General features: G+C 45.4%; 1 protein-coding gene across 4 annotated transcripts in view; it reads left to right on the plus strand.

Moving 5' to 3' along the window:
* BMX (BMX non-receptor tyrosine kinase) overlaps positions 1-27,488 on the plus strand; it is a 50,572-nt gene that overhangs the window by 7,083 nt on the left and 16,001 nt on the right. For 2 of the 4 annotated variants that reach the window (XR_005528685.1, XM_039233955.1), the window contains exons 4-12: positions 1,556-1,637; positions 6,563-6,682; positions 8,828-8,892; positions 13,036-13,211; positions 17,122-17,193; positions 17,889-17,942; positions 21,157-21,211; positions 22,959-23,038; positions 24,982-25,109. Coding sequence is in view for 3 of the 4 variants with exons in the window: in XM_039233955.1 (XP_039089886.1) it covers positions 1,556-1,637; positions 6,563-6,682; positions 8,828-8,892; positions 13,036-13,211; positions 17,122-17,193; positions 17,889-17,942; positions 21,157-21,211; positions 22,959-23,038; positions 24,982-25,109 (832 nt within the window). In the remaining variant the exon portion in view is untranslated. The remainder of the gene's footprint in view (positions 1-1,555; positions 1,638-6,562; positions 6,683-8,827; positions 8,893-13,035; positions 13,212-17,121; positions 17,194-17,888; positions 17,943-21,156; positions 21,212-22,958; positions 23,039-24,981; positions 25,110-27,488) is intronic. The other 2 variants (XM_039233956.1, XM_039233957.1) reach the window with 2 other exon arrangements.

Below are 27,488 nucleotides of genomic sequence, written 5' to 3' on the forward strand. Positions count from 1 at the left end.
ACTTGCTCTGGGGCCTCACAATCTTTCACCAAACATTACTAAGCATTTCCAAGGGGTTACAAAGCGTCAGACACGCTATAAGGAGGCAAATGCCATTCTTGTCCCCAAGGCATTTCCAGAGCATTAGAATACAGCGAGGGCAAGGGTTAAGATGAAGGTCTGTAGAGGGGCCATGGTGGCCCAGGAAGCGGAAGCTTCACTCCTCACTCCCAAAGGTCAGGGAGATTATCTATTGGAAGTGACCCTCAGGTTAAGAAAGACCAGTGCTCAGCCCAGCAAAAACAAGAAGGGCAGTGAAACAAAAGAAACAGCAGATGTTGAGGCTCTGTAGGTGAAGTAGTATGCGTGTTTGGAGAATTCCAAGTAGTCCTTAGGAATAAAGCCGGCCCTGTGAGCGAATGAAGAGCATGAGCCTGGAAAGGCGAGCAGGGCCATATCATGAAAGGCTTCGCACAGCATTCTAGGGAGCTTGCATTTTACCCTGAAGTATTTTAAGCAATGGCATGGTGCAGAAAGTGTGCCTCCAGTGCCCTTTGGAAGTGGCCTGATCTGAGTCATGCCTGAGTTTTATTATATCATTGATACTTAACTTTCTGATCTAAAGGCAGACGGACTGTCCTTCCGATGGTCAGGCTACCAGGGCTAGTGGCTAGGGGGAACTGTGGCCACAAATGAAATAAAATCACCTGGTCGATGAACAATCCATACTTCCTACTTTAAAGGCGAACGTTGCCCACTTGGAAGAAACCAGAGGAGTGTGTGCTCATGGAAGATGCTTCATATTCTCATCACAGAAGCATGGAACACTCAAAAGAACACAGGATTCGGAGGCGCACAGGGCTCCTAACCCCCTGGCTTATATTTGTGTTACCAAAGACAACACATTCAACCCTCTATCTGAGTTTGTTTCTTTATTTACAAAGTGGGCATAATCATATATATTTCATAGAGTTGGAATACGTCTAAAATCTTAGAGTATCTAGGAAAGAGCCCAGAAACTGGTGGATATTTAATAAATGGTCTGTATCACTTACTCAAGAAAATGGAATAAACTAGAGAACCATCTGGGGAAGACATTATAATGTTCCAACATTTAAAACAAGCATCGCGAAAGTAAAGGACATTTCATCCCTGAAGGTATTTTTAAGGGTAGAGCAGGTAAACATTTTCCAATGGGCTATAAAGAGCATCATGCAATGGGTTGATGGGTGGACCAGAACATTCCTAAGACACCTGTGATATCTAACATTTTGTACTTTCATAATTCTCCGTGGTCCAGGGCATCCATGCTGGGGCCGCCGGGATCTCAGTGGTCACAAGGGTCAGATGCGTCATCACCGTGGTTTTCCCAGGTGTAGAGGTGTCTGGGAAAAAACAAACTGAGGGGTGGAGGATACAAAGAACTAGACTTTGTTCATCTAATTCCAGAGCTAATGCATATTTCATAAGCAAACTCATAAGCATATTTCTTTTGGGCCCCAGAAAACGTGCAGTTGCCCCGGAGTGAACCACGGATGCAATTATATCGCAATGAACCCACTCTTTTCCTTTCCAGATTGTCTATAAAGACGGGCTTCTCTACGTGTACGCATCAAATGAAGAGAGCCGAAGTCAGTGGTTGAAGGCGTTACAAAAAGGTAATTTTGAAAAGTCGCAAAAGGGAGCCACCGATTCAGTTCTGCTGAGGCGCAATGCAGGACCGATATGGCAGTAAGAAGACCCGCTGCCTAGGGAGAGTCCGCTGCCTTTCCTAGGAGCCCCAGACAGCGTGCCATGCTCGGTCTCGCTTTGCATCCTCATTGTTACCCGGAGGGGGCCTGTGGATCGGATTCCCTCTCCTGCCCTGCACAGAGCGGCTTTTGTGCCTTCCCAGTGGCGCGAACGCAGCCAGACCACCTGCTCTCCACCCGCTGTGCCTTTACCAGGGCAAAGTCTAGGTTCTCGCGGGGCCTGTGGCTACTGTACTTTGGATGTTTACAGAAAGTTATATCTAATACTTACCAGGTACTCAGCCACGTGCCAACCACCGTGCCAAGTACGCTGTAAAATATTTTCTTAAGTGGGGCGCCTGGGTGGCTTAGTCGGTTAAGCGTCCGACTTTCGCTTAGGTCATGATCTCGCGGTTCGTGGGTTCGAGCCCCGCGTCGGGCTCTGTGCTGACTGCCAGCTCGGAGCCTGGAGCCTGTTTCAGTCTGTGACTCCCTCTCTCTCTGACCCTCCCCTGCTCACGCTGTCTCTCTCTCTCTCTCTCTCTCTCTCTCTCTCTCTCCTAGAAATAAATAAAACATTAAAAAAAATATATTTTCTTAAGTAACCCTCTCTATGGAAAGGGGTAGGATTATTCTCCCTTTCTCAGATGAGTGGAATTAAAGAGACATGGCCGGTGCCCCATACCTAATAATGGAGAACTCCTAACTCGGTGGCCCAATCCCAGCTTTTTGACCAGGGCGGCCGAAATGCTAGGCAAAACTGGGGATTTGATGAAGCTTTTACTCAGGGATTCTCAGGCTGCTCTATGGCAGAAGAGAGAAAATTGTTAGTAATCTCATGCAGTCATATTTTTCCCTGTAATATTTTTATTTTAAAGGTAGGTCATAGTGTGAGGATGGTCTATAACTCAAATGAATGATGCTATTAGTGTGATTTCAGGTACTAAGCCCCCGGGGAAGTCCTGTTCTAATCCATTTAAGTTTTAGATGCGGGTTCTTTCTCCATATACTTCAAATTATACCACTTTAGACAACCACCGACTCTACTTTGGTGCAAATATGTCCTTTTTGTTCCCCCCCCCGCACACAGGACTTACTTTCCCTTTGCATGAAAGGGTTTAGCCACCTGTTCTGTTGGACAGTCAAGGGGTCCAGGGAGGGGAGAAACCTCGCTTTGCCCACTACCAGCTTGCTGAAGTGAGAAGGGCATCCCTCTTAGAGAAAGACAAATCCATATCCAAGTCCTTCCTGCTTTGCTCCGTCACCTAATAAAGCCATCTCACGTCTCTGGATCTCAGTTTCCCAACCTGTAACATGGGAGATCGTATTCCTTTTTCCCTTGTGTGATCGTGAGCCACAAACGAATGACTCACATATACACTAGAGTATCCTACACACACACACACGCGCGTGAGTCCCTGTGGTTACAGTGGGGCCCCCAGGAGGAGTCTGAGATGCTGCTTCCCATTCAATCTCCTTTGTGTGGGAGGACTTCCTAGGAGTAGTTGCTCTGTAGACACCTTCTGAGTGCAGCTATCAGTGATGTCCTAGAGTCCTTTGTGGGTCCTTCTGGAACTGTATATGGCAGGCAGCTTTGGGTTTGGCCATGCGAAGCTCGGGTAAAGGCAGATGGAAAAGAAAGGAAAGAAGAGACAGAGAAACAAAGGTGAATCTCAGCCCCTCACAGAACTTCAGGGGGGCACTGTCACTGAGGCCGCCACATACACACCGTAAGCCATTTGTATCAGTTAGTGACGCCAGGAGGTGCAGGTAAAAAGGCACTAAACAGGGACACGTGGGTAGCTCAGTCAGTCAATCCTCCAACTCATGATTTTGGCTCAGGTGGTGATCTCATGTTTCATGGGTTCGAGCCCTGCATCAGGCTCTGTGCTGGCAGCGTCAAGCCTGCTTGGGATTTTCTCTTTCCCCACTCCCTTCCCTCCCTCTCTCTTTCTCTCAAAAGAAATAAATAAACATTTAAAAAAAAAAAAAAGAAGAAGACGACACTGGATGCTTGCTGAGACAAACGCACATCTGTTCCCCTCACACGGTTAATAAGTCCAGAGGGAAATGGCCCAGGGCCGGTGCAGCAGCCCAGGCAAGTCCGGTGGAGACCCTGGCCCCTCCTAGCTTTCTGCTCTGCCACCTGGGAAAGGTTCGGGGAGGCTCTGAGCTTTTCTAGAAGCGTCCCCTGCAAACTGCTGCGTGTGTCTTACTGGCCAGAACTGTGTCTAGCGGCCATCTCTATGTGCAAGGGAGGCTGGAAGACGGTATCTGGGCTTTCCAGCCTTTATGCTGGAAAACAGGAAGAGCAAGTGGGTGACACTGGCCGTCTGGTTGAAGGAAACAAGAGAGGAGGATGGTATCAGCTGTCAGGCTGGCCAACCGGCCACAGGAAAACAAAGAAGTTTCTTCACATAAATGCTCTCCCCTATGAAGTCTTCTTGTCTAGTATTTAGCTCAGGCACTGTAAACCGAGGTGGCGCTGGAGACTTAGAATTTTCCAGATGGTAACCTATAGTCGGGAGGTTTGGCTGACTGAGTGGGGACTCAGGGAGCGTCAGCCACCACGGTTCTGAATTCAGCTGACCAGATGTGAAGAAAGCATGTCCTTTGCAAAAAATGAAAACGGAAGAGGGGTACCAGGGGAACTGGTGTCTGTGCATCGGACCCCAGTAGAAAAGGCTTGGGGCTGAGTCTCAGGTATGCTACTTGCTAGGCCTGTGAATTTGAGCGAGTACAGCACCTCCCTGCCCCTCAGCGGACCTGTCTCTGTAAATGTCAGGACAAGAACAGATGTCTGCAAGGCTGTTGAGTAGCTTCAACAAAACGATACATGTGAGGGGAAGTATGGAAACTCCTATGTACATGTTAACGTGCATGAGTTCCTCTTCTTGTCATTATTAAACGGTGGGATTGTCACACCATGGACTTTTGGGCTCTGTTGGAAAAGAGTCAGTTACCCAGGAAATGAAATTCGTGCAGTAGGAAATAACAGGAATCCTGGCCCCGGGAGGTGGGGGTGGGGGCAGCAAGAGCTTGGAGAGCATGAAGGCAAGTAATGTGCCCAAGGAATTGCAATGGCCATTTGGGACCAAGGTCAGAAACCAGTGTGTGGCAATCTTATTTTTTAATGTTTATTTATTTATTTTGAGAGAGAAAGAGAGAGAGAGAGGGAGAGAGCGCACAAGTGTAGGGGAGGGGCAGAGCGAGAGGGAGACACAGAATCCCAAGCAGGCTCCATGCTCAGCGTGGAGCGCAACCCAGGGCTCGATCCCATGACCGTGAGATCATGACCTAAGCCGAAATCAAGAGTCCGATGCTTAACCGACTGAGCCGCCCAGGCACCCCTAGTGTATTGTAATCGTAACCCCTTTTGCTTTTCATGACTTCTGTAATAATTTCCCTTTAGTTCCCATTAATATTTAGTAAAGTTTTTTGTTTTTTTTTTTTTGTGTTTTTTTTTTTAATGCCAGTGCTTTCAGCTAAGCTGAGCTGAGCCGAGCTAAACTAGGGGAATGATGGATGACACTAAAGCCCACTGTTCACTGAGACACCTACTCTGAGCCAAACTCTGTACTGGCTGCATAAAGATTGGATACATAAAGCCTGGATGATCTCCAAACACTTCCTTGAATCAGGGTTCTAAAGCAGGAGGCAGAACTCGCAGCAAATAAGGAATCCTTAAGATGAATGTAAAATCAAGAGGAAAAGGATTAAAGTCCCGTGTAGCAGCAGCCCTCCCCGCCTAGAGACCCTTCTCGAACTGTTCTCTACTAAGGCCCTGTGGGTTTCTCTGCTGTGTTTCGAGAGAGGCTAATATGGTGTAGACATGGTATCCTACTCCAGTATTAGAATTTCACTTCTTTGGATTAAACATTGCCCTACTCCCATATATATATATTTTAATATGCACATATTCCTAGAAAAGTAGCCCCACAAACCATCTCTTCTGTAGTGTAAACGAGTCAAAGTCATGAAAGACAAAGCAGGGATAAGGGATGGTTCCAGATCAAGGAAAACTAGTGAATAACTATAAAGGGTATTATTGGGACAGTTGGAACAATATTGAATATAAAATAGTCAGTAATAGTCTTGTGTCACGTTAAGCTTCCTGAACTTGATAATTGTATTGTGGTCATGTAAGAGACTGCCCCTGCTAACAGAAGTTACCTGCTGAAGTATTTATGGGTGATATTTTTTAGGCCATGATATCTGCAGCGTATTCTCAAATGGTTAACAAAACATAATAAACGTTTTTAATGATAATAATGTGTATGTACAGCGAGAAAGATAAAGCAAAGGTGGCAAACAGTTAAAAATTGATGAACCTGGGTGAAGGGCATATGGACATCCATTGTACCAGTCCTCAAACTCATCTGCATGTTTGAAATGTTTCAAAATGAAGAGTGGGGGGAAGTACATGTTCATTAGAACCTTCTTCCCTCCTTGCTAAGATTTGGTCCTATCCTCCAGCTTCCGTCTACAACAAGAGAACACCATGTACCATAACCCCCTCACTACCTTTACGGAGGTATTTCTAACACCCTAGGTCACCAAGTTGATCTGTAGATACATTTCCTAGTTTTGGGGTAAGACTGATAGAAGTTATTGTATTTTCCTCACTATATGCCAGGTTCAAGTTTTTGGGTTTTTTTTGTTGTTGTTGTTTGTTTTTTTTGGCTTGTTAACTTCTGAGTGAAAGATATATCCTTGGGGAACCATTTGCTCTTACCCTGGTTGCTGGCAAAATAAGGTTTTCATTGTTCTGTGATAACAGCACTTGCTGAGCGTGTTTCTTCTTTCGGGCCAACGTTTGCTCATGCTGTGTTTTCTTCCTGCCTGTTCCACAGAGATAAAGGGCAACCCCCACCTGCTGATCAAGTACCACAGTGGGTTCTTCGTGGATGGAAAGTTCCTGTGCTGTCAGCAGAGCTGCAAAGCGGCCCCAGGATGTACCCTCTGGGAAGCATGTAATGTGACCCTTTGGTTGGGCTGCACCCTGGGTGGATGGTGCCCCATTAGGCAAATCTGCCAAGTTCCAGAATTGCTCACCAAGTTCGGGAAAACAAGAGGTGCCACATTGGGTCGAGATCATGAAAATCCAGCCTCGAAAATGCTAGCGGGCAGATGAAGTCTAACTCTAGGGTCGACGGAGTCACGTTCGTCAAGATAATAACAACATTAACATCGGGCACCCTTTCATTTCATGAGAAATAACTTTTTTAAATTGGAATCACGAACGCAGCAAGGAGCCGTTTAATTCATTCCATATCACCGTGGTTCATAACCTAATAAACCAAAAGCCACCATTCTTTTAAAAAAAAATATGCCAAAGGATCAAATTTATATACCATATATATCAAAATGATGGACAGCCAAATTTTAAAAGGCATATTTAAAGGATTTGCCATTTCGGTACATGTTTATTGATTTCTTACTAACATCACAGAAGGTAGTGAAGGGTTTGCCTTAAGTGCAATCGGATTCTATCCAGAGTTATATTCCTAAGGAAATCTGTGAGGCTTTATCTGGGGATAGAAAAGAAAGCCCCCCCCCCCGCCCCCCAGTGGGTTTGAAGGGCTAACAGAGGGAAAGAATTAGTTGTTTCCTGCTTGTACCCATATGGGGTCCCATCACATAAGTGTCCCAGGATACTTATGGGAGACAGTCCCACGTATTTTAGATGTTTATCCTTGTTTACCAATATTAAGTTGCTAATAAACTAAAAAGGAGAACTTATTCTGGGAACGGTTTCACCAGCCTGGACAAAACATGCTTAGATAATAACTTGAACGAACTGAATGAGATCAGCGGTGTGACACCACTTCATGAACTGTAAGACACACAAGGACATGAGTTATTATTCAAATTCATTCCATGATAGTATTCGCAGTGGACAGTCGCATCGATGGTATTACAAGTAATTTGGCAACAAAATCAATGAATACATGTTCATTGTGTTCTCCATCTTAATGAGACTTCACAACGAACATTTATCAATCTTAAGTATACCACATTGTCCTTTATACTCACTGATGATAGTGATTTAATGAACTATATAGAAATCATTGTCTATGGATCCTCCCTCCACTGTAAGGGACTAAGGAATAATGTTTCTTTACAGCATTAGTTATGTCCCCTACTTATTCTGTTCATGATCTGGCATCATTACCCAGCAGGCCAGATTCTAGCTCTGATCGTACCCTAACTCCCTGGGAAGAAGCAGGAAGAAAGGCCAGAGAGAGCACTGCCTTCAGATTATCTTCCTAGGCTCTGCCTGGATGGCGTCTGCCATGCGTTCTGGGTCCAACAGACTCTTTCCCAGCCTCCGAAGGAAACTACAGAATTCGCGGGTGCTGTAACCCATGAGTGGCTATGATGTTGTCTATTTGCCCAAGTGTAACTTCCTGCATCGGCCTCCTCTGCTGAGTTACAGGGCGGCCCCTGGGTGCAGTTACTAGGAAGGAAATAGGTGAGAGTCTTTGCTTCCTTCTGTCTCCAAAATGCCCTAGACCGCTCCTTTTCTGGGGTACATGGCCTCTAAGGACGTTTACCATGCACCCCAGTTTGTTTGGATCAGTCTCCTTCTGCAGCTGGGGACATGGCATAATTATTCAAACCTACCTATCCCTGTAAGGAATGTTCCAGCTTGGTTAGTAAACCACATGGCCACTCTACTTATAAGGCACATGACGGCTTCACCCTCATGGCCAGGGCACCTACTCACACGTGGAAGTGGAAAGAGAAACCAGCAACTACCATAAGAAATGAAGAAAGCATAGGATAGGTTTGTTCACTTACAAATCAGCTACTTATAAGCATCTTGTACGAGTCGATCGAAGAGGAACCGGACATGGCTTCTGACCCAAAGCCTCACAGGTAGTGGCCAACGGGATTAGATATCTGTATTTCAAATACAGGGTGGAAATGAGATATGAATTAATAGTTTAAAGGACTGAGAGGAACTTGAATGTTTTCTCTGTTTGGGGAGAACACTGATCACCACAGGCGGGGGAGAGTGTTGGAGGTGGTGCTACCTGGCAAAGTAACAACACCGCTCCAAATGTCTGCTTTGTTTAAAGTTCCTTCTGACACTACCTGGCTTTGCTTTTCAGATGCTGATCTGCACGTCACAACCCATGAAGAGAAACACAGAGCTCCCATCTTCCCAGAAAGAGTGGTAAGTCAACATTTAAAAATTTTTTGCGGGGCGCCTGGGTGGCTTAGTCGGTTAAGCGTCCGACTTTCGCTTGGGTCGTGATCTCGCGGTTCGTGGGTTCGAGCCCCGCGTCGGGCTCTGTGCTGACTGCCAGCTCAGAGCCCGGAGTCTGTTTCAGAGTCTGTGACTCCCTCTCTCTCTGACCCTCCCCTGCTCACACGGTCTCTCTCTCTCTCTCTCTCCTAGAAATAAATAAAACATTAAAAAATTAAAAAAAATTTTTTTTGCATAGTTAGGATCTATTAACTAAACCATGAGTTGCCAGATTCAAGACTAGAAAATATGGGCCTTATGCAGATGGCTCAGCAAAGGGAGGGAAACCGTGAGTTGTCGCCAATAGCAATGGCAGTATCAAATGATAAGTTCAAATATTGGGCCGTTGTACCATTTTATATGGCTGTATTTAATATCTGGGCCTCTTCTATTTCTAACCTTCTCTTTTCTCATAAGGAGTCACCAAAAAATGGGTGCATGTGGGAGAAGTCCTCAAGACGGCATCACATATAACAGGCAGCTGTTACTTACCGCCATTCCCCCCCCCCCCCCCCCCCCCCCCCCCCNTCTAGTGAAGGAATGAGATCCCATAGGGCACAAGCAGAAACTAACCTAATTCTTTCCCTCCATTATCCCTTCAAAGCCACTCGGTGGGCTTTTTATTCTCTGTCCCTGAACAGAATCTCCGAGATTCCATAGTTTTCCAGTCACTCTCATTTAAAATAAAATTTCCTGGGGCACCTGGGTGGCTCAGTCGGTTAAGCGTCTGACTTCGGCTCAGGTCATGATCTCGCGGTTTGTGGGTTCGAGGCCCGCATCAGGCTCTGTGCGGACAGCTCAGAGCCTGGAGCCGGTTTCGGATTCTGTGTCTCCCTCTCTCTCTGCCCCTCCCCCACTCACGCTCTGTTTCTGTCTCAATAATAAAAACATTAAAAAATTTTTTTAATGGGGCGCCTGGGTGGCTTAGTCGGTTAAGCGTCCGACTTTCGCTCAGGTCATGATCTCGCGGTTCGTGGGTTCGAGCCCCGCGTCGGGCTCTGTGCTGGCTGCCGGCTCGGAGCCTGGAGCCTGTTTCAGTCTGTGACTCCCTCTCTCTCTGACCCTCCCCTGCTCATGCTGTCTCTCTCTCTCTCTCTCTCTCTCTCTCTCTCCCCTAGAGATAAGTAAAACATTAAAAAAATTTTTTTTGTTTTTTAAATTTTTTTAATAAATAAAATAAAATAAAATAAAATTTCGCAATGACTCACAGTCATGGGAAGAACCTCTAAATTGTCCCTTCCAATGTTACAATCCTACGACTGCAGACATTCCAAGTTACAACTTGTCCCCTTCACATAGGTCAGATGTCTATCTGCCGGCAGCCTGCTTTGGGCGAGGGTCATGCAGAAGCTGAAACTTCTGACTCTTTCACAGTTGGGCCCCAGGAAGAGGGTGGTCTCATGCAAACCAGTCGTACGTGCCTGATCCCATCGTGACTTGGCAGGGGTGCCTCTGGGCAACTTGTGTGGGCTTGCCACTGGAGCGCAGATGCAAACAGAATTTTATGACAGAGGGAATGTCTTGACCCTTAGCTCTTGGGTTTCTAGTCCTCACATTTCTGCTGAGCCAATGCGCCCATCTCGGCAAGGGGTCCTTTCAAGATGGCTCCCAGCCAACCCTCTCCCAAGGGTGGAGTCGGCCTACAGGAAAACAAAAACGTGGACTGCTCTGGTTAGGAAGACTGTCTGAGGCTCACTCTCACTACAGACTGCTGCTCTGCTTCTGCTCTGCCTTTCTGGGTTCATAGCCTTAGCTTCCGGCTTTTAGGCTTCCCCGGCAGGGGACAGCCCCCTCACATGCCAGGGGACACGCAAAATGGCCTCTTCCCAACGATTCTCTAGAAGCCGTCCTCAAAGTAAAGGAGTGTGCCTACCCATCCATCAGCTCTCCGGCGTCTTGGGTACTTATTTTCAGCTGCACACATTCACACACACTTCTCCCTTTCTAAGTCAAAACCATAGGAGTTTTGTGAACCAACACGAAGGACAGAAAGAAATCCGTTACCGGAGTAGGTCAAATTGTGTCAGTTGCTTCTAAAGGAAGCAGAGCCACGTTGAAGCCTTGCTGGTGGACCCCGGGCCTCCAGAGCTGGGAGAGAACAAATTTCTGTTGTTTTCATCCACCAGATGCATCCTGATTTGTTACGGCAGCCCAAGGAAGGCAACACAGTTGTGAAGGCTTGAGGGTTTTATTCCGTTATCAGCAACACTGCTGTTTTGGTTTGGATGCATGCTCTCGTCCCGAAGCCTGGAAATTACGGCCTTATAAAACACCTAAGAGCTACGTCCAGAATAAGCAAACACACAGGGACGAACGGTTGAGGCGTGGTGGCCTGGGGCCGGGATGGAAAGGGGGAGTGGCCGCTAAGGGGCACAGGGGCCTCACAGGAGTGCCAGCGATGTGCCAGGACCCAACCGGGGTGGTGGTTGTCCGACTTGACCGACTTACCACAAGTCACTGAATTCTACACTTATAAAGGGTGAATGTTATGGCACGCAAATTACAATCCAATCCAATTTGTTTTAAACAAATCTAAAAGCAGGGGATAATTTAGGAGCCAGAAACCATGGCATCTGACCTCCGGCAAGGAATTCTTCGGGAAATGTGCTGAATGAAGATTATCAGTCCGGCAAATCAGTGGCCAAGGGTTTCTAAGTCTGTTTTGATTGTAAGCTGCCCTCAGGGCTCAGGGATCCAAGAGACTACCATGCAAAGCATGCTTTCCTTTGTTTTGTTTTTATCAGAACGTTCAAGAGAGAACTTACTTTGCGGAGCTGAGAACGTTAAACATCCCCTTTGTAGCCGTCTGGTCAGATTTCCGTTTAGGGAACTTTCCACTGCATTTACCTCTGGACACAACCGCGGCATGGCCCATAAACAGCAGGGTCCTGGATAACCAAAATTTCCAGGATGTCGATCCCTGAAAAAAAAGTAAAAATACAAGTATGAAAACTTAACTTTAGAGCTTACATGTTGTTCTGTGAAGTTTTAATTGAAGTGTAATATGCACTTAGAAAAGTATACAAGTCCTACGCGTTTAGCTTGATGCCTTTTCACAAACTGAATCCCAGGGTTACCATCATGTTCCTTTTTGATCACTACATCCCACTGAGAGGAATCACTGGCTTGACTTGTAACATCATAGATGACTTGCTTGGTTTTGACCTTTATATAAATGGAGCCTTAAAGTATATAGTCGTTTATTATCTGTCTTAATGACTTTAGGGTATGGTTGTAGTTATTCTTGTTGCTGTGTCCAATTCTACTGTGTGAACACACCACCGTATTAGTTTTATCGCTGCTGTAAAAATTACCACAGATTTTGTGACTTAAAGCAACACAAATGTGTTCTCTTGAAGTCCCGAAGGTCAGAAGTCTGAAATACAATGGGCCCACACAGTTGTAGTCCTTCTACAGGCTTTCGGGGGGTGGGGGTGGGGGGGGTGGAATGTATCTCCTTGCCTTTTCCAGCTTCTAGAGACTACCTACATTCCTTGGTTTCTGGGCCTCCCCTCCATTTTCAGGGCCAGAAGGGTAGCATTCTATTTAGCATAAAATATCTTCATTCTTTTACCCTTTTAGTGGGCATTTAGGTCGTTTCCAGTTTTTATCTAATTGAAATAATTCTGCTATGAACATTCTTTTACATGTCTTTGGAGTTCAGCGTTGGGTGTGCAGATAGACTTTCTGGATCTATGTGCACGCCCAGCTTTAGTCCATCTTGCAAACAGCTCTTCAGAATGGTTACATACTCCAGCCAGCAAAGTATGAGCCTTCCAATTGTTTCGTGCATATCTTTGCCAATTCTTAGAACTGGCCTTTCCTTTCTTTTCTTTTTCCCTTTTTTCTTTTCTTTTCTTTTTCCTTTTTCTTTTCTTTTCTTTCTTCCTTCTTTTCTTTCCTTCTTTCCTTCGTTTGTTCGTTCGTTCCTTCCTTCCTTCCTTTTCTTTCATTCTTTCCTTTCTTTCCCTCCTCCTTTCCTTTTTAAGAGCTGATGTACCGGACCTGTGAGTTCCCAGGGCCCGAATCTGTGGCTCACGGCGATATATTAAAATGTCTTGTCCTCCAAAGCTGAAGATTCCTCGAGCGGTTCCTATTTTCAAAATGAATGAAGCATCTTCAAGTGCCACTGCTGCCCAGTATGACAGTGACTCCAAGAAAAACTATGGCTCCCAGCTAAACCTCGGCTTGCAGCTTCTGCCAAGAGAAGACTGTCCTGACTGGTGGCAAGTAAGGAAACTGAAAAGGTAAACTTCAGCTTTTAGTCCGGCTGCCCGCGCGTAGGATAGACGGTGCCGCACTGCCTCGGACCCCGGCCTCAAAGCTGTCCATGCGGCCCTTGGCTGAGCTTGGGCTCGGTGCTTGAGCCGGGATCCTGGGGAGGCAGCGGCCCACTGGGACAGAACAGCGTAGACCTTCCATTTAGGTGACCTCATCTGTGAGTTACGCAATACTTGTGCATTTCACTCCCTCCACTTCCTCTCCTCCTTTCCCCCTAATTCCCTTACGAGCCAGAACTCGGAATTTGTAAAATATATCCTGTACGGGAGACAGTTTGGGGGGGCTTACTTTTGTACCATGCTTACAGATGGCAAGTAACACCCCCCCCCCGGCGAGGCCTCGGCCACCCTCCCAGGATGTACGCCGCCACCTCTCCTGACATGACCGGCCTTCTCATGTTTTTGTTTTTTAAAATTTTTTTCATGCTTATTTATTTTGAGAGAGCACACGCATGCATGCAAACAGGAGAGGTGCAGAGACAGAGAGAGGGAGAGAGAGAGGGAGAGAGAGAGGGGGAGAGAGAATCCTAAGCAGGCTCCATGCTGTCAGCGCAGAGCCCCATGAAGGACTTGATCTCAAGACCCTGAGATCATGACTTGAGCTGAAATCAGGAGCCGGACGCTTAGCTGACTGAGCCGCCCCGGTGCCTGGGGTCTTCTGGCATTTTTAAACCAAAATTTGCCACCTAAGGGCAGAATTCAAACTGCCTCAAAGGCAGCACCTAAACTGTGTATCTCGCCGGGGTCTGGGACCAAATCGGCCCCATCCTTGATGCTCAGTAAAGACTGAATTGAATCGCAAGATGACAATAGAGAACGAGTCAAGGAGCATCGCTCCTTGTTGGCTGCCTTGGACTTCCTCCCTGTCACCGCGTTCCCTGACATCTCCTAGCCGGTTATCAGTGTCCCCACAGGGCACCCACGTCTGTCTCCCCACACAACGACAGACACACAACATCTTTCCGACTCCCCGGGCACCTCCTTTCTTTGCTGTCTCCCTTGGGCTCTGGGTTTTTTTAATTCTCTCCATCCGCAGCATTTTTATCTAAAGCAGATGCCTCACTGTACCCACAATACAGTCACGGGCCGCACAGAACTTGAGAGAATTTGGGTGTATGCCTGCTGTTGCTTTCGGCTTAGCAAGTTGTGGTACCTTTCGGTTCAAAGTGGAGCTAGAATCCAGGTGTACTAATCTATGCCGGGGACCCGAGGGGACATGTTACCTGTATCTGCCTGCAACCCCGTGTTCCTGTGGAAGGAGACCATCAGTAGACTCAGATCCTAGCAGATTGGGTGTCACACCAACTTTGTGCCGGGTCCCCTCGCTGCCGGAAGCCCCTGGGATTCGCTGAGGGAGGAGTGCAGTGAAAGTGAACATTCTGTTCACCATGGATTTTTTTGCATGAATTTTTATTTAAAAAAAATATTTCATGGGGCGCCTGGGTGGCTTAGTCGGTTAAGTGTCCGACTTTCACTTAGGTCATGATCTCGCGGTTCGTGGGTTCGAGCCCCGCGTCGGGCTCTGTGCTGACTGCCAGCTCAGAGCCTGGAGCCTGTTTCAGTCTGTGACTCCCTCTCTCTCTGACCCTCCCCTGCTCACGCTGTCTCTCTCTCTCTCCTAGAAATAAATAAAAATATTAAAAAAAAATAAAAAATAAAAAATAAATATTTCATGAAGCACCTGGGGGGCTCAGTCAGTTAAGCGTCGGACTTCGGCTCAGGTCATGATCACACGGTTCGTGGGTTCGAGCCCCGCGTCGGGCTCTGTACTGACAGCTCGGAGCCTGAGGCCTGCTTCGGATTCTGTGTCTCCCTCTCTCTCTCTGCCCCTCCCCTGCTCATGCTCTGTCTCTCTCAAAAATAAACATTAAACAAATTTAAAAATATTTCACGAAAACACCATTTATCTTGACTGATGAGTTTTTCTGACACCCCCTTAGATTTTGCCCCCAAGATTTTGCCTTGACTTTGGATTTTTCCCTAGAACTTGAGAAAGCTAGTTATCTGAACAAAGAATGGATTAATCACTTCTTTGTGTGAGTAGCATTACATTGGTGAGTGAATGATGATAATTGCTAAAAGGTCTTCATGGAGACTGAATTCTTAAAATGCAGCCATGATTCTCGGCTCATGTAAGTAGATAATACTTTTTGTCAATTATCCTCACCTGAGGTGCTTTTTATTTTTTTCTGAGTGGTGAAATAATGCATGTTTCCATTAGAGCATTGATAGATCGCAGAATAGCCAGTGTACATCGCTCTAGAATGTTCCGTATGCACATGTTACTGTGTATAGAGAATTACAAAATCAGATTCGTACCATGCAGCCAGTCTTCTCTGCCACTTGCTCTTTTCACTTCACATCTTGGACATTTTTTCCTATTTAAATACATGAGGATGTACTTAAGTTTTAATTTGAAAAAATAGTGAATGGTGGTAAAACATAACATACTCTTTACCATCTTAATCATTTCTTTTTTTTAAATTTTTTAATGTTTATTTATTTTTGAGAGAGAGACAGAGACAGGGACAGAGCACAAGTGGGGAAGGGAAATAGAGAGAGGGAAACACAGAATATGAAGCAGGCTCCAGGCTCTGAGCTGGCAGCACAGAGCCCGATGCGGGGGCTCAAACTCATGAACTGCAGTGAGATCATGACCTGAGCCAAAGTCGGATGCCCAACCGACTGAGCCACCCAGGACCTCCCTCATCTTAATCATTTCTAAGTGGCAGTTCAGAGGTGTGAGATACATTCACACTGTTGTGCCACCTACCTGATTATTTTGAATGTCTGTATCATATTCTATTATATATGGATAAACCTAAGAGATATACTATTGATGGACAGTCTCTACGTGTTCTTAAAAACAACATAAAAGCTAAATAAGTTGCTTAGCACTTTAAAATAAGTTTTGTGTGGGGCGCCTGGGTGGCTCAGTCAGTTGAGCATTCGACTTCGGCTCGGGTCATGATCTCATGGTTCGTGGGTTCGAGCCCTGTGTCAGGCTCTGTGCTGACAGCTCAGAGCCTGGAGCCTGCTTCGGATTCTGTGTCTCCTTCTCTCTCCGGCCCTCTCCAATTTGTGCTCTCTCTCAAAAACAACTAGATGTAAAAAATAAGTAAATGAATAAATAAGTTTTTTGGGGCACCTGCTTGGCTCAGTCAGTAGAGCACATGACTCTTGATCGCAGGGTTGTGAAGTAAGCCCCACATTGGGCACGGAGCCTACTTAAAGAATAATAATAATAAAGTAAAATAAGAGTTGTCTTATGAAGAGATGAAGAAAAAAGGCTGCGCTTGTCACTGTGAAGTGTGGTTTTGAAAAAGAGTCTGAGATCTGAGGGCAAGCAGGAAATGGGTCCCACGTTCCAAATAAAATAGCCTTTGGACCTGGAGAGGTAGGCACTTCCTCGTGCTCAGCTTACTGCCCCAAACGAAAGAGGGAAGACGAGGGGTGGCAGAGGGTGATGAAATGCTGCAGGTCCATCTGTGTCCACACGGAGTTAGAAGTTCAGTATTTTCAAGGCTTCTAATTGCAATCGCAACAGCCAAGAGGAAAATAACACTTTAAAATATGTAAGTGATCGAATGCTTGCGTTCCTATAAGAAAATCAGGGCAAACCCAGTCGAGATGATTTATTAGTCCAGCTTTTCTATTAACAATTCTCTTTTGTTTAGGAACACTCAAGCTACTGCTTGTTACTGGGGTCCCCGCAAGGACGAAAATGTGAAAATGACTCATTAGCTTAAATTCCCAAACCGAGTGAAGTGGACAGGCCAAAATGTTAAATGAAGCTGCAGGATAGCTAACAAAACTATTTGTGTCATTTAACCTTTATAAATAAACCTAAATTTACGAAATGTGTCTTTTGTTGTAGCAGTGAGGATTTTGCATGCGGTAACCAGAGGGAAAGGACTGTTGCAAATCACAGCACCTCAAAGATGTCATGGTAAATCAAATTCGGGTATTCCTTTGCACCTAGGATTTGCTTCCATTTGCAGGAAAACTAACCAAATTTGCAATCATTTTGCAACTGGACTTCATGTTTAAGGTAAATACGAGCCAAAAAAAAAAAAAAAATCACGTACTTTGCCCCTCTCAACCCTCAAGCTGGTCTAAATCGATGGCTCGTGGGTTACAGCTTTCCTCACGCTGATATTCCCCGTCCATCGGTGGTGATATCCACTGGTGTTAGCATGGACAGTGGGATACCTGGCTTGGGCATCTCTAGTGGGAGAGAAAACCACTAGAGTTGAGTAACTCTTCTCTAAGAATTGCTCTCCGTACAACCCGAATGCTTTTTTTTTTTTAATATTATACTACAGCTGCCCCCGAAGGCATTCATCTATTTCATGAGCCTGCTCTTCAAGAGAGTCAAACAAATCCACATTCCTGGTGGCCTCTTGTACCGAAGAGCCATTTTCTCATTAAACTGGGCACGAGCTCACCTTCTGAGTGATTCTCTCTTCACTTTGCAGATACTTTCCCAAGTGCAGAGAGGGAACCCTAACAGACTACATTTTATTTACGGCAGAAAGCAGGGCAGGATTTGATATTGCACTGCTTAGGTGATTGCATTATTTCTTGGTGTTTTTTTTTTTTTTTTTTTTTTTTTGCATTCATGTCATTTTCTCCCTTCTTAAGGGGAGTCCCTGAGTCAAGTTCGTCTGAAGAAGAGGAAAACCTGGATGACTATGAGTGAGTTTTGAAAGTCCTCTATATAACTCTAAAACTAACATAGATGTTTCTATTCTATTCTTCCTCAAAGGTGTTAAAGCAGATGGCTTGGACTTGCTTGTGGCGGGGGTGGGGTGGGGGGGGGAGCTGTATTTACAAGGGTAAACTCATGTGAGGTTCTGGGCCATTTATCTGGAGGCCAGGTGATAATGACCAAATTGTTACTAAGGGAAATATTTTTCCTCAGTCTGGACCCTCTAACCTAGCTCTACATATTCATTGGATTTACCATATACCTGGAGACCTCTTCATTTCACTTTGTCTTCATAGATACAAGGTATGACATGTAGACAGAGAAAGAGTGCACTATTAAACATTGCACCTGGGCACCTGGGTGGCTCAGTTGTATAAGTGTCCGACTTTGGCTTAGGTCATGACCTCGCGATTCGTGGGTTGGAGCCCCATGTCAGGCTCTGAGCTTTCAGCACTGCTCAGAGCCTGGAGCCTGCTTCAGATTCTGTGTTTCCCCCTCTTTCTGCCCCTCCCCTGCTCATGCTCGTGCTCGCTCACTCTCTCTCTCTCTCTCTCTCTGAAAAGTAAACATTAAAAAAAAATATTGCACGTGGACATCAGGCATAAACCAGACACTTCTGGGTGAATACAAATGTGTGATCACCCCAACTATACTGAGACAGGTTGGCCTGAGGGGCGCTTAAGGTCATTTCCAACATCTAAGACAATATCCTTCTACACATAGGGACAAATAAGTACCCTGAACTTTATTTAAAATTGGCATTGAGGAGAGGCAGGAGTGATAGGGCAGAATCCGTCTCTTAGATGCCTGCTACCCAATGGCGACACCTGTTACCCAATGGCGGCTCAGTTGCTTGAGCCCCAGGATTACATTGTTTTCAGTTCTTCTGTCTTTGTATGAGTACTGTCATGTCACTGACGTATTGGCTCTAGGTATAGTGAGAGGTTTTATGAAGCACATGTCACTGTTTCGACTCTTCATCTTACCTCCAACCGAGCCTGGGCCTGGGCGTCTGCGCCACATTAGGGAAGACATGCTGCATGCTTCAACCCTCCACAGCATGACCTTTCCGCCACCTTCTAGCTCCCCTTTATCCCTACCTTCTTCCCTGACATCCACCCTCAGGAAAGCCTCTGATGGAGTAATTCAAACTAAGACATAAAAGACTGAGAAACGCCAGCACAAAAATTAGCCAAAGGTAATAGCACTCTGACGAATAACAACCGAAGGGAGTGACCTTCTAATTGTGGGTTTTGGTCTTTAGCATTTGGATGAATTGGAAGTTTTCCATCTGCTTTGGAAAGTCCTGACCTGACCATATAGACAGTCTCTGTCCACATCATTTCTCAATTCAAATGGTGCATGAGAGGTGTGCATCGGGGAGATGATCAGGAAAGACCTGCCCTCTTCAAAGTGAAAGAGAAATCAGAACCAGAGGGCTGTGTGATCTGGGGCTCAGCCTCCTTCACTGCGCTTGGTGCCCGCAGCTTTCCCCTGTATCAGTGGCCCTGAAGCATCTGTTTTGTGGCCAGAGCTTCATGGCCAATTCTATTCTGTTCTACTGAAGGCTGAGTCACTGAGGTTTAGATGGAAAGTCACACCTCAGGACAAGGCCCAAGCCTCTGCGTCGCTGACACTGACATACTGAAACCTTTTTAAACAAGAGAGTCAGACCTCAGCAAACTTATGACACAGGCAAGTGTCTATGGCAGGAGGGCGTGGCTTCTTCACAACCTCACCTTGCTTCTCCAGGCCTCTCTCCTTATTCCTGACCATTTCTGTCTTCTCTCTCTCTCATAGGCATATACCCTCGATCATATTCCCTGAGGAGACTTTTGATGACCTATGATTAGTTTGAAATACTAAGTAATAAGAAAATGATTGGCTAATATCTCAAGTTGTAATTACATAGGATCTATAAGGGTAGAATTAGAAGAGCCTTTTTTTTTTAGAAGAGACTTACCCTTATCAAATTCAACCCTCACCCTAATTTTGCAAATGGGTAATTCCAAGGTCAGAAAAGGCTAAGTGGCTTGTCCAAAGCCGTACAACCGCTTATTAGTAAGTTACGTCTAGAACCCAGACCTCCAAGCTGGCTGGTGGCTCTTGCCACTTCATTAGCCTGCCCACCAGCTGACACCCCTCCCCCACCCCTGCAGCACACCCTCACTCTCAGGTATTTATTTCCTCCTCAGGTGTCATTTTCTAACCAGAGGGTCCCTGTGAGCCCCCAAACCCATGCCCCATCCCCCATCACACCCTGTTCGTTTCCCTTGTATGACATTTTGGCCAAAGCCAAAAGACTACAGACATCGTTGATCTCACAAGAGAAACAACTCTGTGGACTGTTGAGATCTGCATACAAAGTAAGACATGATGCACTTGGCTAACTTCGTGAAAAAGGCAGTATTTAAAGATTACACCCAGCTGACCCATAGCATCTTTTTCTCCGGTCGCTATAACTCTTACTGTCTTAATATAACCACAGGGCCTTATCTACTGCTATCCTGCAAATAAAGAGATTTGTTAAAAAAGCACTTGATTTGAAAATAGATGCAATAAATTGTGCTTCTATCAGATTATTATAAGAAAAATATAGGGTTGAGGGGCGCCTGGGTGGCTCAGTTGGTGAAGCATCCGACTCTTGGCTTCTGCCCAGATCATGATCTCACCGTTCCTAGGACTGAGCCCTGAGTTGGGCTCTGCACAGAGCCTGCTTGGGATTCTCTCTCTCCTCTCTCTGCCCCTCCTCCGTGCACTCTCTCTCTCTCTCTCTCTCTCAAAATAACGAAATAAATATTTTTAAAAATGTAAAAGAAAAATATACGGTTGAAAGACAGGAACTTTCATCTTTGGCAACCCTGACTTTCCCAGTGAGATAGTCTTCATTGGTCTAATCTCTGGCTTTCACTTAAAACAATGAAATAAAGAACTTGGGGCCCAGCTAGGAGGCCATCTGGTCCTCAGTGCCAGCCCATGTGAAAATGCACATATGTGGGCCCCACCGCACAAGCATAATTAGGTGGTGGAGACTCAGGAACCTGTATTTTTGAAAAGCTCCTCGGGTGATTCTCTGGAGCAATCAGGTTTGGAAACCCCTGATCAGGGCCGACACCCCCTTTTGCACACTAGAAAGTGGAGTCATCTGTTATGTAGTTAAAAATCACTGACTCTCAACTATGCGACTCTTTCTCATTGCAGCTGGTTTGCAGGAAACATCTCCAGGTCACAATCTGAGCAGTTACTGAGACAAAAGGTAAACAGTCTAGTTTTTGAAATAGCCTCTAAGCCTCTCTATTGCTGGGCCCAGAGGGTGACACGCATCTCGTAGAAACCAGATCACTAATGTTACAGTCATGTCATCGCGGGGTCAGCCCCTGGGTTACCGGGCCCTTGGCATCTAGCCACTTCCTCTGTTTCCATTATCTGCTGCTGTGGATCAACCCACTTCAAGATTCAGTGGTTTGAAACCAGATTGGCCACCCCACCATTCGGTGAGTCCGCTGGGCCCTCGGTGCTTTCACGCTTTTTTTGGCTTAGTGCCATTCAGGTATCTGCAGGTAGCTGGTGGATGGATGGGGCAGGGGTGGGTTTGGCTGCGGCAGTCATCGGGGTGCCACAGTCCTGCTCCGCGTGGCTAACGTGGGCTTCCTCCCCGCGTGGTCTCAACGCAGTGGCAGAAGAGGAAAGCTCTGTAGTTTAATGCAAGCACTTAAAGTTTCTGCTTTGCACGCACTTGCGACTGCCCTACTAGCCAGAGCGTGTCACATGGCCCGGCCCAGCCTCCCTGCCGGAGGGGCTACATAGTAGGGGACAGGATTTATTGGGGGCCATGTATATAACGGTCTGGCGCAACACCGACCCTGCTCATCAGCACCTAAACCAGAATGCAACAGACGTAATAGGGAATAAGTCTCCTTGATTTTGTTACTCAAGGCATGGAATTACCAGGAGCAAACTCTTTTGCCCTACAAAAATGATGCTTTGATACAGTTCAATCTAATAAAGCACACCAGTGGTTTCCTTGAGGGGTACTAGTGAGAACGTGGTGGCCTCACTGCCTAACTGGGGATCCTGCCACATTCACAGGTTATTATCTGCTCTTTCTGAATCCGGGTCTGCTTAGAATTAGCGCAAGTCATTAAGAAAGACAAGTTGAGCATGGGACTTTAACAAAGGATTTGTTCTGCATCTCTGATTTTCTAATACCTTCCAAGGGCATGATATGGTGATATGTGGCTTTATATTTTATTTCTGAAAGACTGATACATCAGACTAGCTCAAATACAAGATGGAGAAAATTGGGGCGCCTGGGCGGCTCGGTTGGTTAAGTGTCCGACTGTGGCTCAGGTCGTGATCTCATAGTCCACGAGTTTGAGCCCCGTGTCAGGCTCTGTGCTGACAGCTCAGAGCCTGGAGCCTGCTTTGGATTCTGTGCCTTCCTCTCTCTCTGCCCTTCTGCACTCACACTCGGTCTTTCTCTCTCTCTCTCAAAAATAAACAAACATTAAGGGGCGCCTGGGTGGCTCAGTTGGGTAAGCATCCGACTTCGACTCAGGTCATGATCTCACAGTTCGTGGGTTCGAGCCCCGCATCAGGCTCTGTGCTGACAGCTAGCTCAGAGCCTGGAGCCTGTTTCAGATTCTGTATCTCTCTCTCTCTCTCTGACCCTCCCCTGCTCACGCTGTCTCTGACTCTCAAAAATAAATAAAAAACATTAAAAAAAAAATAAACAAACATTCAAAAAAAGAGAGAGAAAATTACCAGTGGGGGTTAAAAACTAAGTGCAGAGGGAGAGTCAGAGTACACAGGGTAGGTCTTTAACGGAGCTGAGTGAGAGGAGGAAAGCTCAGCTGGGGGGCCCCTTCTGTGCCAGCTGTTGGATGACCCGTACCGTCAGTGACATTTAACGTGGACCTAAAAGATCAATCTTCCTACTACCTATAGTTTTCAAGAATAATGAAAATGTTCTCTGTTCCTTCCACACTTTCCTTCCTTTGCAGGGAAAAGAAGGTGCATTTATGGTTAGAAATTCCCGCCAGGTGGGAATGTACACAGTGTCCTTATTTAGCAAGGCTGTGAAGTAAGTATGACATGGCTTCCTTCCTTTTATCTTTTGGGTATGTCCTTTGAATATGCCGGCCATTTAGTCACATTTTGGGATAAGACACCACCTTTAAACCCTAGAATTTTGGATCAAAGTATTTCTATTGAATGCGACCATTTGTCATTGCCTTTTCCCCCTACTTTGAGAGGTCGTTCTCTGGAATGATGCCAGTCAATGTTTGGTAAAGGCATCTCGGGCTACTCCCCTTGACTTGGCCCTAAGCCTAGAAAGAGAGAAAAATAGCAATGGAGCCTGTCTACACTCTTGGCCCCAGCCACCTACTGAGCTAAGGGACCTACCCCAGTGTCTGGTCTCCAGTAAGTCTTTCCAGTGGGCGCAAAGCTGGCAGAAAGTTGAATGGGTGTATCTGTGTTCCCCGGATAGTTTCCTTCCAGGGTCTTCTTTGCGTGGTTAACAGTTCTGGTTGGAAGCTGTGCCTTGGGGTCCAACTCCTGACTCTACCACATCAAGGCTGTGTGACACCGAGCAAGTTTCTTAACCTCTGTGCCTCAACTTCCCCATGTGAAAGGGAAAAATAAGAATGACTATTGGGTTCTCTGGAGGAAGTGAGTGAATTCATGTACTGGATCACAACACTGCCTGGCACAGAGTGAGCACTTAATAAATGAATAGCAATTACTATTACAGCTGTTCTATGTGCTCCACTCCCCCGCCCCCAATGCTTGGGCATGTACGACATCCACAGGCGCTTTGTATAAGTCACCACCACCCACAACGGGACCCCCTGCCAGAGTTTCACAGGCCACATCCCCATTGGCTGTTAGCTCTTCTGTTCCTTCGAATCATCCAGAAAACTGTTTTTATTTGGGCCATTTTACAGATGAGAAGTCTGAGGTTCCAAAAGCACTCACGGAGACACACCCACAAAATTAACAAGTGACCCACGTGAAGTCAGGCCTTCAACAGTAGAGTTCGTGTTCTTTTGGCCATACTCCTGTGTCTACGTTGAGAACCCCCAGTGTTCTGAGATCCGAATCTAGCCAAATCTAGATTAGGATCATTGGAAAAAATATTCTTTTGATGGTTGGATTGCATGACCCTCTGCCTTGGGGCTGTCTCCACATACAGTACCTACCCTTGGTACCTACATGGGGGGGGGGGGGTGGTAATAATTAAGTGATTAAAAGTAATTTTATTTTGAGAAAAATGTTATGAAGTATCCATCTCCAATGTGAGAGACCAGGATGTACCCTAAGCAGTCACACAGCATTTCCCAATGCAGGAAGCCATCCCTGGCCCATCTCACGTACAAGGCTGCACGCCAAGAGGCATGGCTAAAGCCAAGCCAGTGGGAACTGGGAAGATCTGGTTCACTGAGCATTAAGAGCTCTGAGACCGTCCGGCCCTGCAGCTCCAGCTGAACCTGACATCAGGAGTCCCCCCAGTCAAGATCCGTGACACCAGATTTATTTTTGAAGGTGGCCCGGTAGAGAACACAGCAAATAGATAAGGAATCAAATGAAAATAATCCAGATTAATGAATATGGAAGCCTTCTTTTCGTGAAACATCATAAATGGGCTTGAGTGAACATCATGCTAAGACCAAGAGCAACGTGGCCATTTGCAACAAGAAACCACCGTTTTTCCTTTTTACAGGTGCAATTTTAACTAGGCTGGCATCACAGCAACAACAATTTATGGACAGTTTCTTATGAACCAAGCATAGTGCAAATTGCTGTATATCAGATTGCACCCAATCTTTATAACAGCCAGACAAGGTATCTAGCGAACAGTAGAACTGGGTAAGAAACCCAGCTAGGCCATACTCTAAAACCCGAGACAGGCATATGATTCCTGATTAGTCAAAATCAATGCATCTGAAGTAATGATTTAACCATTGTTTAATCAAGCTTCAATTGGTAATTAAAAACATTCTACCATTTGTTCTTCCTTACCAGCGATAAAAAAGGAACCGTCAAGCATTACCATGTGCACACAAATGCTGAGAACAAATTGTACCTGGCAGAAAACTACTGCTTTGATTCCATTCCAAAGCTTATTCACTATCATCAGCACAATTCGGCAGGTAATTTATTTCAGTTGTTCTCTTGTGGGTCCTTGTTGATAAATATCAATGGTCTTGGATACTGCTGATCCTCCTAACGTTCTTAATCATATCGGGAACCATGAAAGTAGGCTTAAAAATGCTCTCAAGCCATATACCTGCTGTGATTTTAGCCTACGTTTCCTGGAATATCGCACCATATACTCTAAAATGCCATAAAACTCTAAAAACCATATACTCTAAAATGCAAGTTGAGTGACTTAGAAGTAGAGATTCTCAGGGCACCTGGGTGGCTCAGTTGGTTAAGCATCTGACTCTTGATCTCTGCTCAGGTCATAATCTCATGATTCATGAGATTGGGCTCTGTGTTCTCTCTGCCCCTCCTCTGCTCATTCTCTCTCTCTATCTGTCTCTCAAAAATGAATAACTTTAAAAAAAAGCTAGAGATTCTCTTTACAAAGATATTTGCAGTCTTGTTCTGCTTATAGGAATAAGTTGATTATAAACTTCAAATATAGCAATGTTTACCATTGGAGCGACAGCCTCCATGGACAAGTTGGTGTCTATTCTGACAGAATTTTTTTCTATGCTGATATGAACACTTATTATTTATTATACAATTTTTTAATGTTTATTTTTGAGAGAGAGAGACAGAGTGTGAGCAGGGGAGGGGCAGAGAGAGAGGGAGACACAGAATCTGAAGCAAGCTCCAGGCTCTGAGCTGTCAGCACAGAGCCCAATGAGGGGCTCAAACTCACAAACTACGAGATCATGACCTGAGCCAAAGTTGGATGCTTAACCAACTGAGTCACCCAGGTGCCCCTATTATTTATTATTTATATAAATAAATTATATGTGTATGTATACACACTATATTGTACAGAGGTGAGATCATTCCACACACACTACTTTTCAGCTTTCCTAATTTTTTAAAAATGTTTTTATTTTATTTTTGAGAGAGATGAAGCACAAGCAGGGGAGGGGCAGAGAGAGAGGGAGACACAGAATTCGAAGCAAGCTCTGGGCTCTGAGCTATCAGCACAGAGCCTGACGCGGGGTTGGAACCCACGAACTGTGAGATCATGACCTGAGCTGAACTTGAACGCCTAACCAACTGAACCACCCAGGCAAAAAAAAAAAAAAAAAGTGTTTATTTTTTAGAGAGAGAGAGAGAAAGCATGTGAGCAGAGGAGGGGAGAGAGAGAGGGAGATGCAGAATCTGAAGCAGGCTCCAGGTTCTGAGCTGTCAGCACGGAGCCCAACACAGGGCTCAAACTCACCTACTGTGAGATCATGACCTGAGCCAAAGTCAGAGGCTTAACCAACTGAGCCACCCAGGCTCCCTGATCAGTTTGCTTTCTTTACACAACATGTCTTAGTGATCTTTGCATGCAAATAGATATAGCTCACTTTGGTCTACTTAACAGCTATGTAGGATTCTATTATAGAATTACTCCACAATTTATTCACCTAACCCTATGTTGATACAGTATTTTTGTATCAGTTGTATCAATTTTAGTATACAGTTGATACAGCATTTTTGCATTGTAATTCATGGTTTCAATGCACAGTCCTATACACATAGCTCTGTGTATCTGTATTAGTGTTTCTGTAGCCGAATTCCCTAGAAGTGAAATTTCTAAGATAATGGTTAAGAACATTTAAAATTTAGACATTTTCAAATGCTTTTCAGAGATGTACACTCCCACTAACAGTAATTTCCTTCACCCTCACCAACACTGGGTCTTTTGAGTGTTTTTAGATTTTGCCTAATCGACCAGTGCAAACGTATCTAGAAATTCCTCCTAGCGGCAGTGTTGACTCACCCTGTGGGGTAATCATTTCACAGCATATACACGTGTCAGATCATCATGTGGCATACCTTAATGTTACATATGTCAACAGTATCTCAACAAGCTTAGAAAAAAAGAAATTGAAAAAAGGAAATCTCCTCTAACCGTCTTTTCTAGACTAGTGCCACTTATGGGCAATGACTGGATCAATTTCCAACAGTGAGTAAAAATAAGCTGTGGGCTCAGCGTCAGATGTGTGCAAGTCTATCTGAGCAGATTACATGCACGCAGGTGACCTGGCCTCACTCCTGGCTTTGATTTTGGCCCTTGTATTTTTCCTTTGTCCCAATTTCCTCAACTGCACCTAACAAGTACCCTTTGGAAAAGGTACTGTATAAACAAACATCTCCAAGTAGAGTGATTTCACTCCAGAAGATGCACAAGAAACTCCACAGGGTATAGGAAGAAAACATTAAAATGTTTATTTAGATATTTCTAAAAATCTCTTTCCCTTAAGTTTTCTATTGGGAGTGGGTTTTGTGAGTCAAGTAACGTGTCAATATAGCAGCCATAGTACGTATATATTTTGGAGGAGTGAGCTAATCTT

Source organism: Hyaena hyaena, unplaced genomic scaffold (genome assembly GCF_003009895.1).
Source record: "Hyaena hyaena isolate Hyena2069 unplaced genomic scaffold, ASM300989v1 scaffold_80, whole genome shotgun sequence".
Classification (NCBI taxonomy): Eukaryota; Metazoa; Chordata; class Mammalia; order Carnivora; family Hyaenidae; genus Hyaena; species Hyaena hyaena.